We start from the raw sequence: 12,859 nt of genomic DNA, 5'->3' as shown, positions 1-12,859 counted from the left end.
TTATCTTATATATCTTTTTGAAATACTTTCAAAGTAGCCTAATGTCAAGGTTATTTTTAAATGGCTGTCCCTATATTTTCTGTGTACCTACGCATTGTTTAATTTTGTGTGTGAGTTAGATTTCTATACATTTAATTTATGTGCGTCATTTGTTTCCTATTTTTAATGTCTTTCGGCCGGCTAAGCACTTTTTCCTTTTTTCAGCCGCACACACGTCGTATAATTGATATGCACACTCTCGCACACGCACATCTGTGTACAATTGTATTGCCTATTTTTATGGTCCTCAAGTCCTTTTTTGTGGACATGTGTGTGAGAATGTAAAAGCATTGGAACAGTGATTGCTGGTAAGCAAAGAATGTTTTTAAGTCATTAAATATAATTCTAAATCATAGATTGTATTAATCTTTATCATAATCTGATTGTAGGGAAAATTATTCTGTTTAGTAAAAAAAGTAAAGATAGAGAAGTTTTTCGTTTTTGAAACCTATGTCCTGTTTGATCACTAGAATATCTCTTTTTACCCAGCGTTTACTGTATCCCACATAAGGACTGCAACACACACACACGCTTTCACCTGCTGCAGGCGCGAGCCCAGAAAAGTATGCATCAAAAAGGAGAGCATATGCAATAAACACTCAATCCCACGCACACAAACGCACGAGAGCACACACTAGCAGCGAGATATTAACCGTTACGAATTGACGTTAGCTTGGCGGATTTTTGACCTTGACATGTCGCCCGTGGTTGTAATTGTAGTTGTTTTCGGTGGACCGGAGTGCGAGCATGTTAAAAAGCAAGGGGCAAATCGGATGAAAATCGGAGGGAAAAGCGCCCGGAAAACTGGGTCGCAGATAGGTGGTGATTAATTATTCAGCCGCAGCATAATTATTCGAGCGTTGTGGTGTGTGTGTTATTTATAGACTAGCCGAAAAAAAGACAACAGTAAAAACACACAGAAAAAAATCATTATGATGTATGCACAAAAGAGGAATAAAGAGAGAGAAAGCATGTGGGAGAGAGCGAGAGCATTATAATCTTATTAATACTAATGCAAAAATTTGCACAAACCCCTATTTCCCGTTGTTAAAATTTTTTTTAAAGGGATGCTGTGAATTATGTATGCTCCACTCACACACACACTTATTGCAACTGCAGTTCAACACACGTAAAAAAAATCAGCTGGCTGCTGTACCGTTAGACACACTCACGTGCACCTTAGGCAATTAGATTTTTCCTGTATTTCCTTTATATCATCTGTATTTACAACTACATCCCTTGCATACACACATACACATAACCACACACACACACACAGGACCAGCAAAAAAAAAGGAGCACCTTTAAAAAAAAAAACAGTTTAATGTATCTTTTTTAATCCTGCAGTCAAATCAAGGTACATTTTCTTCATGTTTCTTCACTTTATCCTTTTTCTCGCTTTTAACTTTTTTGTACACCGACACCGATTGTATTTTATGCTCCACATGCACACACACTCACTGGCAAAAAGGACATGCGTTTGGCACAGCCTTCAGGCATTTAATGTTTAATAAAAATAAGTAGCGGCAGCACGGTTCCTTTCCACATATATTATATTATATATAGAAACATTACATTCTAGATGTGAAACTATGTTATGTTGCAGTGTGACCGACTGGTTTTTTTGATAGCTGCGCCGCCCGCTAGAGATGGCAATCGAACAAAGGGATAACGCGTTTAAAAATATCGGGTTTTATATCTAAACTTTATTTTATCCTGAAACTTTTTAAAATAAAAATGGCGTATGCATTTTTTGCTTTGTTTTCGACCTTTCTGATTTGAATAAGGTAATAAGGTAAAGACAAAAACACGTTTAATATTTTTTTCAATTGAAGCTTCACTGGTATATACACAGCTGTACTACTTAATTAAACTAATATAATCAAATATAGTTAACAGAATAAGTTTTATTGAACTGTTAAAATTTTAACAGTGCACAGAAAAATCCAGTTGGATTTTTGTTGTATTGGATTCGCATTTTATTCCGTTCCAATTAGGCAGCTATGAACCCACTGCAAATGTATAAATTAAAGTTAATTCACTTTAAAATGGAAAAATCTCTTAAATGGTATGTGTCTTTAACGCAAAATACAGTTTAATCATTATTAACCATATAAATATTATTAATTGAACCTATATCTAAGTTAAATAGAAAAATACTTTTAACAAACGTGTACAAAGTTTGTACTACAAACGTTAATAAAAAACTGAGTTCACTCCTAGTAATATAGTACTAAAATGTTTATATAAGCAAAGGAAAATGTTTTGTAGTATTTCACCATTATCTTAACAAAAACAAGGGTTTTAAAATCCAAACGATTAATTAAAACACTGCCCATTTCTAACATACAAAACGAAAGTTGTATTTATTTTGGATTCGCTAGCGTCAGGCCGTCAAAACAATGGAGTTATGGTACAGGATTTACGGTTTGTCCGGCTGGCACACTTTCTCCGGATGGTGTATTCCGGATTACGGGTCACATATTTCGGGATGGCAGCAGCGCGGAACGCAGCGCGGAAAAAAAGTGCTTACATGATAATTTTTTGTTTAAAAATAGCTTTAACAGTAGGACAGTGGCGGAAGCTCCCCGGATTCCCAGATCCCAGTATGGTAATATGGAGGCCCGCCCTACAGGTCACCGCCGCCGCGTTTTTGGAGCATCTGGGCGAATCGCTGGGTGATCAGCAGCGAGGTGTCGATGAAGCGGTCGACGCAGTTGCTCAAACAGGTCTCGGTGGCGTGATCCAGTTTGGTGCTCGGCTTCCCGATGCACTTTTCCCAGCAGATTTCGTTGAATTCGTGTATCTAAATGGGGGGATTGGATGACCGGTCCGATATACAAATGGGCTCTTGTTATGATGGCTTATTGTATATGCTCACCTGCGCGTTGACCTGTGCCTTCTGTTTCTCGATCATGAGGAACTCCTGCAGCTCCTTGTCGTTGCCGGACAGGTTCTCAAATTCGGACATGGTGTGATTTTCTGTGAACAATCTACAAAATAACCAGGCTCCGGAATTTTATATTTTTTGAGGTTTGAGTTTTGAGGTTATATAAGTGACTGACAGCTGTGCGATGTGGCCAGGCGACTCTGAAAAAATATACACTGAAAACATACAAATTTAGGCAGATGGTGGAGATCCTAGCTAGACATTTAACACTGCCATAAACCCATTTAAAACATAATACAAGGCCCACATATACAGTAAAGCTACATATGATTTTTATTTTTCATAGGTGTGTTGAAAAGTTAAATTTCGTTTTGAATTTATATATTGTAATTTTAATTTCAATATTAATTTTTTTTTTCTTTTTAACAAATATAATTCTTAATTATCTTTGTAAAGAATAGTTTACTTAAAAGTTCGAGTGGGGTAAAAGACTTCAACGTCTTTAAATACTGAATAATTTAATTTACTTAATTCGGACGATACTTTTCGACGTCCTACGGCTCGCGTTAGTCCCATGTTCGCAGGCCATCTCTAGCGGGCGGTGCAGTTAGCAGAAAAACCAGCTGGTCACACTCAGACCCCAAACTTGGGGAAAATATCGCTATTCGTGGCTTGTATTGTATTGTAGCTTCGCAATTGCAGCTTCGCTTCGGCTACAGACTCAGTTTCAGATCCAACGCGAGCGACTATAATCAAGGTGCGACTATATCTTTGGCGGTGGCTCCAAGTTTTCCAGCCGCCCTGCCCCCCGAAAGTTTCGGATCTTGCTTGCGTTTCGGGTTTCTAATTTCGGACCCCCGATTTCCGATTTCTTCTGCTTACGGATCGCGAAGTAATTCTTCAGGGAGTTGGCACATCGTCGGCGAATTCTTGAGGAGATTGCGAGGAAAGCGACGGAATCCAGGAGGTTCTCCACTGGAGGCATCCATGGAGCTCCCGCTGGAGGTCAGGCTATCCTTGCAACCATCGAAAAAGGCTGAGAATGCCAAAGGACTTTAGGAGAGCTCTTGTTAAGGGTAAGACAAACCACTCAACTTTCTCGGGGATCGAAGAAGCAGTAGAAAAAAAGAAACACCTGTAAAAATAACAGAACCCCAAGGAGGAAGTCCCATTAGGGGATCCCTGATCTAACAGGACATGAATGAGCAGCCGCATTAGGTCTCGTTCTCTCAAAAAAGAACCCCACTGAAGGAGCAACTAGAACCTCATCCAGAGGCACCACTCACCCTCAATCCGCTGATGGCTCTGGCCAGCGGAGGAGACGACAGAATGGACGACAGCAGCAGCGGACGCACCTCGCTGGCGGACAGCGCCAGTCTCACCAACTCCTCCATGCGCAGCGGCACCTCCTCGCAGAACGTACGCGTCGATGGCACAATCCGGGTGTTTAACTATATGAGCAACGACTATGAGCACTTCTATCACACGATGTTGTGCGAGGAGATCTGCAATGCGATGTGCCGCGTGCTGGGCATTGCCCCATATGCCCAGCTGCTCTTTGGGATACGGGAGCACGCCACTTCGCGTCGCCAATCGCCGGAGGTGCGTTTGGATCTCACGTGGGCGCTCCCCGGGGAGCGACTCAGCTGCCAGCTGGTCTACTGCTTCCGGATGCGATTCCGGGTGCCCGAATTGGACAGCCAGCTGGAGCAGATCGATGGACGGAGCCACAAGTTCCTCTACGCCCAGATGCGCTACGACATGCGCAACGAACTAATCCCGGAGATACGCTATCCGGAGCACAAGGACGACACCACGGGCCTGGCGGTGATGGACATGCTGATCGACGACCAAGAGCAGACGCCGGATCAGCAGGCGGTGCGCTCCATCGAGAAGTTGTACAAAATGTATTTGCCAGCGAGGTTGTGGCGGGCTCACGGCTTCTTTGTGGGCACCAAAATCCGCGAGGTGTTCCGCAATCTGAAGGCCAACTCGCCAAATGTGGAGCGCCTCAAGTGGCACTATGTGCACCAAATTGCCCACCTGGCGCCCACCTACATGACCGAGCAGTTCACCTGCACCGTTCAGTATCTGCCCAACGAGACGCTGCCCCGCGGCGGTGCGCCCATCGGCGCCAGTCTGTCCAACTCGGTGAGCAACTCCACGTCGACGCTGGCCACCACCGGGTCCACCAACACACTGTCCACGCTCACCGGGAATCCCAGTCAGGGCGCCAATGGCGACGGCAGCAGCGGCAGCGGCAAGAAGGGCAAACGACGATCCACCAGCACCGGAATCGATGTCTATGTGCGGGTCTTTCCACACGACTCCCTGGAGCCGGGTCTCAAGGTGGCCAGAGTCACCTCAGAAGCCGCACTCAAGGTAAATATGCACCATGTTTTCTCCTCATAATAAGCTACAATTATTTTTAGAATAATATTGATTCTTTTTAATATCAATTCAGAAATAGACTATTACATAATTTGGTTTACCACTTTTTCGAACGTGCCTCAAAGCAAATTGATTTTGAACTACCTCATAAAATGTAATGATACGTTTGCCTAGATTAAATTACAAATCTTTAATTCCTAAGAAATCGAATATAAATTGTGAACATTTTTTTTAAGAAAGATTTGAGAGTAAATTTTTAAAGGGGAAAACTTTGTAGCTTTATGATTATATTATTCGCCGGTCCTTATCAAAACTTTTGAGCTTTTTCGAACCGTAGTATATCACAAATTTCGAGCATGCACTCTATATTGTACACACATTTATTGATGTTTCTGTTAAATTATGTGCATTTCCCGAGTGGATTATGTGCATTTTCTTATCGGTGGCAAAAATGTGGGTCATTCAGGGGTCGGGGAAAAAATAAGTTTAAAATAAACGAAACTCACTGAAAACAACGTTTTTCCTGCAGTGGATTCTCGTTGGTGGCGTGGAGGGAATATTCATGATCTCCAAAATGAGCGACACCGATGTAAGGCTCGAAATCGTGGGCCTGCCCAAAGGCTACGAAATGCACTTTCAGACGGAGAAGGAAATGAAGTCGTTTATCTCCTATGTGGGCATCTATATCAGGTGAGTTATCAAGTTATTATGTTGATCGTTTTTTAAGCTAGAAAATTTCATTGGCTTCGTAATTTATATTAAAATTTTATTTTTTAATTCATACAATCATAGTGTTATAAGCGCGATTCTACGAAAACTAAAAAAAAACACTTATCATTAAGTTCATCTGAGTTCTACTCGAATAATTTTTTTTTATTATGAATAATTAAATTTTCATTTTTTATTTCAATAACAAGTTTAAATGTACGTATAATTAAAATGAGGACACTTGAGATTAACAATCTCTTAATTAGAAAATAGTTTTGAGACGGTTCTTGTTTGAGTTTTTTCAAAACGATCTTTTGCCAATTGGTTAATTATATTTCTGTTATACTTCGAAAACGTATTTTATTAGCATTTAGGTTATTATTTAAGAATAATCCTGTCATTTGAAACCATAAATTTGTTTATCAAAATTTTGAATTCAATAAATATCCTGATGGTTTGTTGAATACATTCAAATTAATGATTATATGCCAATGGGATATAAAAATCATGCATTGCGATAATTGGAGGATCACATAAGTAGTTCTCAATAAAACTGATAATTTACAAGGTTTTTTTATTTAATAAATATGTATCAACGTTTTACGGAAATAAATCATAGTTTTACAAAAGAGAATAAATATTTTTAAGAGCTATTTAAGTCCATTGTTGATTGGAACTTATAAATGAGTTAAATAACCCTCGTATCCTTTGCCTGTTCCCCTTGCAGATTGTCCATCAAGTGGATGCAGGACTTGTGCCACTCCTACCGCACGCCCTCCTTGGAAGAGCTGAGCTCCCTCTACTGCCATGGACCAATCGGCGGAGCCTATTCGCTGATGAAGCTGCACGAAAACGGGGACAAGTGTGGCAGCTACATTGTGCGCGAGTGCGATCGCGAATACAACATATACTACATTGATATCAACACCAAAATGTGAGTGCTGTGCTTCAGTATCGCCCAGATAATAACAGCAGGCACATTCCGAGCCTGTGTGTTAGCTTGATAAGCTCAAAAAGTTTATCCGGTTTTTCTGACACATTGCTTCCCTATTGGATATACGCATTCAATTAATCTTTAGCCATGTGGACATTTTGAAATTTTTGCAGCATGTATCAAAATTCCGATTATACAATACTTTGGTCTTGCCATCCTTTTAATTGAGAAAATGGATATTATGTTTTTTTCAGATTACTTTGCAACAACTTTTTTTAAAATCAATTTCAGGATGTTAAATCATTAGCTTTGTCTTGAAAACATAATACTTTTTGTATTTTAGCTCAGCTTAAAAGGTTTAATATTCGTTGTAATCGATGTTTAATAATGTCAAACGACGTCTTTCTTTTTGCAGAGTGGCCAAAAAGACCGATCAGGAGCGTTGCAAGACGGAGACATTTAGGATTGTGCGCAAGGACTCGCAGTGGAAGCTGAGCTACAACAATGCGGAGCACGTGCTGAACTCGCTGCATGAGGTGGCGCACTTCATCCAGGCGGACAGTCCCGATCGGTTTCGCATACCCGCCTCGAAGTACGACAAGCCACCGCTGCTGCTCCTGCTGCTGCCAAAGAACCTCAAGGCCAAAAAGACTGACCTGCAACTCAGCGAGGCGGAGCTGCAGCGCCGCAATCCGCAGATCTTCAATCCCAAGACGGATCTGCAGTGGTATCCAGGTGAGGCATACTCTACAATCGCTTTAAAAAAACGTTTTCTTTAGTCCTTCGCCTTTTGTAGATTCGACTGCGCTTAGCGACGATGACATGATGTTCACGATGCGCGGCGATTGGATCCAACAGAGTCCCGTAAAGGATGTCGCTGTGACATTGAAGATGCTGAAGAGCGACGGAAATTTCGTGGAGTTCTTCCGGCTGGCACAAACCTGGAGCCTCATCCAATCGCCGCAGTTCCTCAAGCTGTACGGCCTAACCCTTGCGGATCCGTACACAATGGTCATGGAGTACTCGCGCTATGGGCCGCTAAACAAGTTCCTGCACTCGGTGCCACACGTCAGTCTGAATTGTCTCCTTGACCTAATGCACGGATTGGTGCGCGGTATGCACTATCTGCAGGACAACATGATTATCCACAACTACATACGGTGCAGCAATCTGTACGTGACCAAATATGACCCATCCTCGTACGTGCTTGATGCCAAAATCAGTGATCCCGGCTATCCACGACCCTACCGAGAATCCGAGTGAGTAGTTCGCAAAGGTCACGTTTTAGATGAAAATATAGGTATGTCGACTAAGAACTGATGTTTAATAACACAGCCCTATTCGTCATACGTTTAGAAATAAATCACTAGAACACAAGGCAGAATTTCAAGATTTGTGGAAATTCTAAATTAAACTTTAGGTGCGAAGACATAAATAGAATCTGCATGCCAAATCCAAAATCTTTAATTTTTAATGACAAGTTATATAATGATTTAAATATTTTGCATACTTTGTGTTATTTTTCACTCCCAGCTCGGCGTGGATACCCACCAAGTATTACCGAAACCTGCAGGCGGCCAAGCAGGACAAGACCACCCAGTTGTGGGCGTTCGCCACCACCATTTACGAGATCTTCTCGCGTTGCAAGGTGGATCTGCGGACCATGCGGCAGGATCAGCTGCTCAGGCAGAGAAATATCGATGGCAACATACTCGTCACACTCGATACGGAACTGTGTCCCGCACTGATGTTCGAGACAATCATGGACGGGTGGTCCGATGTCGAGGAGAAGCAGTTCAGTCACCACGACATCTTCTCCCGCCTCACCAGAATCAAGGAGGAAATACTGCCCAACTATATGCCACCGCCTGAGATCGCAACAAGTGAGTTTCTCAGTACAGAAATCGAAATATATATTTGGCCCTTTATTTTCTGTGGAAAACATTAGCTTTTGATTTTACCAGAATTATATATTTTATTTGTGCCTATTAAATAATTCACAACTAATGGTAATAACTATTGAAAAAATAATTTAATAATACAGCTTAAAAAAATTGTTCGGCATGTGTCTGGCATCAAAATATTAGTCAAAAGTAAATTAATAATAACAATGAGGATGATTGAGGCAATTCTTATCAGCAAAACTTTTGAGTTACATGTACACAGGCAAATAATATTATCAGCTGTGATTGATAAGACAATTCAATGGCAATCAATTTGTAATATAAAATTAATAATAAATAGTAATATTAAAGCTCGATTTAATACGATAAGCAAAGCCATTAGTTCTAATTTGCCACTTTAACAAAGTAAAAGAAGTAAAGAAATGTTTGTATGAGAATATTTTAAAAATTCACATGTTCCTACCCTTTTTGCAGATGGCATTGGCGATGAGGAAGTGGTGGAGGTAAGGAGCGACCTGCCCCGCCACTATCCCTTCCCCGGATCGCACATGTTGATGGTAATAGAACTGGCCAACGAATGCCGAGTGGTCTACAACATGGCGAACAAGATCGGCCAGGGTCACTATGGCACCGTCTACAAGGGCCATCTGGAATTCAACGACAAGGATCAGCCGCGGGAGCAGGTTGCCATCAAGATGCTAAACACCATGCAGGTGTCGACCGACTTCCATCGCGAGATCGGCATCATGCGCACTTTGGATCACCCCAATGTCGTCAAGTTCAAGTACTGGGCGGAAAAGTCGCACTGCATCATCATGGAGTACCTGTCCAACTCCTTCGAAACCTACCTGCGGTTCCAGTCGCCCAATCTCAACGATCCGCGCCTCGTCAGCTTCGCTTTGGACATTGCGCAAGTGAGTGGGTCTGGATTTTAACTTAATTTTAATTTATTTAATTTTTTGTAATGCCATATATATATATAGGGGTTTTAATGTTGTATACTCAACCGTATATCAATTAATCCATTTATTGTTATACTTTATAAAAGAGAATAGGAGAAACAATTAAATCTAGCTGATAAATGTGATTTTATTTATTTAGAATTAACATTGATATTTAGTGATACTTAATCAATTATTTATCTTCCGCAGGGTATGAAATATTTGTCCGGCATGGGATTGATTCATCGGGACTTGGCCGCTCGCAACATTCTTGTGGATCACAACGGCGACCGTGATTATGTCAAAATCTCAGACTTCGGCTTGGCGCAATTCGCCAATTCCGATGGATATTACTACGCGAAGAGCAGACGAGATATTCCCATTAAGTGGTAAGGAAAATCTAACCAGGTCATCTGTTTTTTAAGATTTCTAATTTAAGTTTTGCGTCATCTCTTCTGAGAATCGAATCTTTTAAATGGGACTGTTGACCTTATCTTTATGTGTTGGTAAATCCACCAGAAATGAATTACTTATTCTATTTAGAAAAAATACTATTAAATATATTGTTTGCTAGTGGATTTTTTCATAATTAAACATATTAAAGTAATCTCTTGACACTGGTAAATACCCAAGAAATCAGTTGTTATTTAATGCTTGACATAAGGAACATTTTTAGCTTGCTTTTTCTTTATAAAATCACACCCTTACCTTGACAGGTATTCCCCGGAGGCCATCTCCACCTGCAGATTCTCATCGTACTCGGACGTTTGGAGCTATGGCGTTACGCTGTTTGAGATGTTCTCCCGAGGCGAAGAGCCCAACCTGACGCCGATGCAGACATCGCAAGACGACTTCCTCAATCGTCTCGAGAACGGCGAACGGTGAGTTATCTTCCGGTTTTGCCTCAACAATAACCTTTGATCCAATTGTCACTAATTTGTCACGCGAAAGTAATTCATGGTCGATCTATTCACACACACTTCGTCAGTGCATAAATTATGTTCCTTTGATAACCTTTTAGAATGAACTCAAATAAAAACAAATCTTTCACATATTTGTAGATTAAATCGCCCGAAAAGTTGCCCCGACTTTATGTACGACCTGATGCTGTTGTGCTGGCACGCCACTCCACGTTCGCGGCCCAATTTCGCCGCCATTGTGGACATCATCACACGGGAAGTGGCCACCAAGGTGTCGCACCCGGCGGATGGCCACCAGTCGCCGCCGAACTTGTCGCCGGAGGCCGAGTGAGAGGAGACGAGTGTTCCAAACACAACAGAATGATATACACATATTTAGGAATACGATTTTTTTAAGCTGTTAGCATTTAAACTGTACGTTTTTAAAACAACACAATCAAACCCCAAATCACTTGACGTAACCCTTGGCTTGATGCGCTTTCGGCAGAATCACATTACCCCATCCATCCATCCCCCCATTCACATCAAAACACAAAACACTCACGCTTTTGCAAGCCTTTTCGGATTCTCGCCAGAACTCAGTTTTATTCTTGTGCTAATCATTGACCCCCTTTCACGTCCCCTCGCCCCCACTCTTGACTCAGCGGATGCCCCGACTTTATATATATATGAACATATATAAACAATTCTCAACCTACTTTGTGTTATACATTTTAGCCCACTTTGTTAAATATTGTTAAGCTAAAGCTTCAATTTTTTGTAATGCCCACGCATAAACGCTAAACTAAATATAATGTGTAAATAATAATTGAATTAGTTAAGGGTTTCAACAAAAACGGCAACACACGGCAATTTACACAAAAGATCGAAGGACGGATCGAAAGGATCGGTTCCGCGGATCGACTATTATTAATCTATAAAATCATGTGCACATATAGTCCTAAGGTATGTCAATTAATGTTGATCAAATGCCATTTTAACCTACAATGCTTCGAAACAGAAACGAATTATATATTTACAAGCTATACAAGCCACTATACAAGCCGGTATATGCACAACTACACAACCGCAGGCACAATAACTTATTATTGATGTTAACGAAAATGGATATTTCCGAAATAAATCAATTTTCTTACGTGTTTAAAAATGAACTTTTATTGAATTCCATTATTTATGGGGACTGAAACGAGCGTATGTGGTTGGGTTTGTTTAAACAAAACATTTCTCATCATTGATGGAATTTATGTAGCTTCTAGTTTCGATTTTCGGTTAGTTGGTTAAGATTTCTGAGGCAACCATTTATTTGGTTTACATTTAAACTTCATTTAACCCTAATCACATCAATAGATATATTCAAGAGTTTATGCTTAATTGGAATTTTATAAAGATATTTTATTTGGCTTCTAAGCAATATCTAGCTCATCATCATCGTTTTGTGGTTTTGATCTTAATAACATTTTATTTTCCGAAAAATTGTAAAACTCTTCATTTCAAATTCAAATAATTGATTAATTTAATATTATATTTATATATTTCACAGGGGTGTAAATATATTGAAAAACAGGATATTTTTCTCGAACCACATAAACGACAGAGATGGCACTACTTTTATAGAGAAATTGTATATGTCTATATTGTATAAGTCCTATTTAATTTTTTTAGTTGTGATTTTTAGGCTTAGACATCCAGTTATTTTATTAGGGAAAATAGACGACAACAAATAGATCTTACAGAATTACTTGGAATACCTATGTGTTGATTTCAATTATTTGTATTTACTTTCATACACGATTATAACAGCTTTTTGTGAAATTCAGTTTAAGTTCTTTGTATATACAGATTTACTTACATTCAAACTTATTATTTAGTACTTGTGAACTACTCTCTAGAAAATAGTGTCCGTTGACAACTTACTGTTTGCCAGTGCTTATGGTTAAATTCAAACTTAGAGTTTAAATGGAAAATAGGAATTCCCATAAACTTAATTCTAACTTAGCTAATCTTAGATATACTTAATTCTTAAATGGCAAAAGCCTTTTATCCTAATTACACTAATCTTCAAACGACGGTTTTTGGCAATATTATGAAAAATATTGCCATTGTGGGATAAATAAGAACTCAATTTTTAAATA

General features: G+C 40.0%; 3 protein-coding genes across 10 annotated transcripts in view; 1 reads left to right on the top strand and 2 right to left on the bottom strand.

The window, feature by feature from the left end:
• LOC108049979 (disks large 1 tumor suppressor protein) overlaps nt 1–1,657 on the bottom strand; it is a 41,388-nt gene extending 39,731 nt beyond the window's left edge. For 3 of the 8 annotated variants that reach the window (XM_017131429.2, XM_017131422.2, XM_017131434.2), the window contains exon 1: nt 1,501–1,632. The gene's annotated coding sequence lies outside the window, so the exon portion shown is untranslated. Of the gene's footprint in view, nt 1–1,500 lie in introns of all 8 variants that reach the window. The other 5 variants (XM_017131440.2, XM_017131441.2, XM_017131418.2 and 2 more) reach the window with 4 other exon arrangements.
• Nucleotides 1,658–2,377: 720 nt separating this feature from the next.
• On the bottom strand, nt 2,378–3,115 carry LOC108049966 (mitochondrial import inner membrane translocase subunit Tim8). Its single transcript, XM_017131395.1, has 2 exons — nt 2,921–3,115; nt 2,378–2,845 (listed from the first exon to the last, which is right to left on the bottom strand). The coding sequence occupies exons 1-2, from the start codon at nt 3,008–3,010 to the stop codon at nt 2,669–2,671; spliced, it is 267 nt and encodes an 88-aa protein (XP_016986884.1). The 5' UTR covers nt 3,011–3,115; the 3' UTR covers nt 2,378–2,668.
• A 448-nt stretch (nt 3,116–3,563) lies between these two features.
• LOC108050009 (tyrosine-protein kinase hopscotch) lies at nt 3,564–11,878 on the top strand. The gene is made up of 10 exons (XM_017131488.2): nt 3,564–5,311; nt 5,850–6,010; nt 6,756–6,962; nt 7,378–7,697; nt 7,759–8,221; nt 8,496–8,845; nt 9,341–9,780; nt 10,018–10,196; nt 10,524–10,688; nt 10,869–11,878. The coding sequence occupies exons 1-10, from the start codon at nt 4,229–4,231 to the stop codon at nt 11,056–11,058; spliced, it is 3,558 nt and encodes a 1,185-aa protein (XP_016986977.1). The 5' UTR covers nt 3,564–4,228; the 3' UTR covers nt 11,059–11,878.
• The last annotated feature ends 981 nt before the right edge of the window (nt 11,879–12,859 follow it).

The sequence above is a fragment of the Drosophila rhopaloa genome, unplaced genomic scaffold, assembly GCF_018152115.1.
Source record: "Drosophila rhopaloa isolate 14029-0021.01 unplaced genomic scaffold, ASM1815211v1 contig_3, whole genome shotgun sequence".
In the NCBI taxonomy this organism is placed as follows: domain Eukaryota; kingdom Metazoa; phylum Arthropoda; class Insecta; order Diptera; family Drosophilidae; genus Drosophila; species Drosophila rhopaloa.
The sequence above is the reverse complement of the archived record's forward strand: the minus strand, read 5'-3'. Positions and strand labels throughout refer to the sequence as shown.

Coding starts and splice junctions, on each gene's coding strand:
- LOC108049966 (XM_017131395.1), bottom strand. CDS start 3,010: ATGTCCGAATTTGAGAACCTGTCCGGCAACGACAAGGAGCTGCAGGAG. Junction 2,846..2,920: donor AGGCACAGGTCAACGCGCAG/GTGAGCATATAC, acceptor CCCCCCATTTAG/ATACACGAATTCAACGAAAT.
- LOC108050009 (XM_017131488.2), top strand. CDS start 4,229: ATGGCTCTGGCCAGCGGAGGAGACGACAGAATGGACGACAGCAGCAGC. Junction 9,781..10,017: donor TCGCTTTGGACATTGCGCAA/GTGAGTGGGTCT, acceptor TATCTTCCGCAG/GGTATGAAATATTTGTCCGG. Junction 10,197..10,523: donor CGAGATATTCCCATTAAGTG/GTAAGGAAAATC, acceptor TTACCTTGACAG/GTATTCCCCGGAGGCCATCT.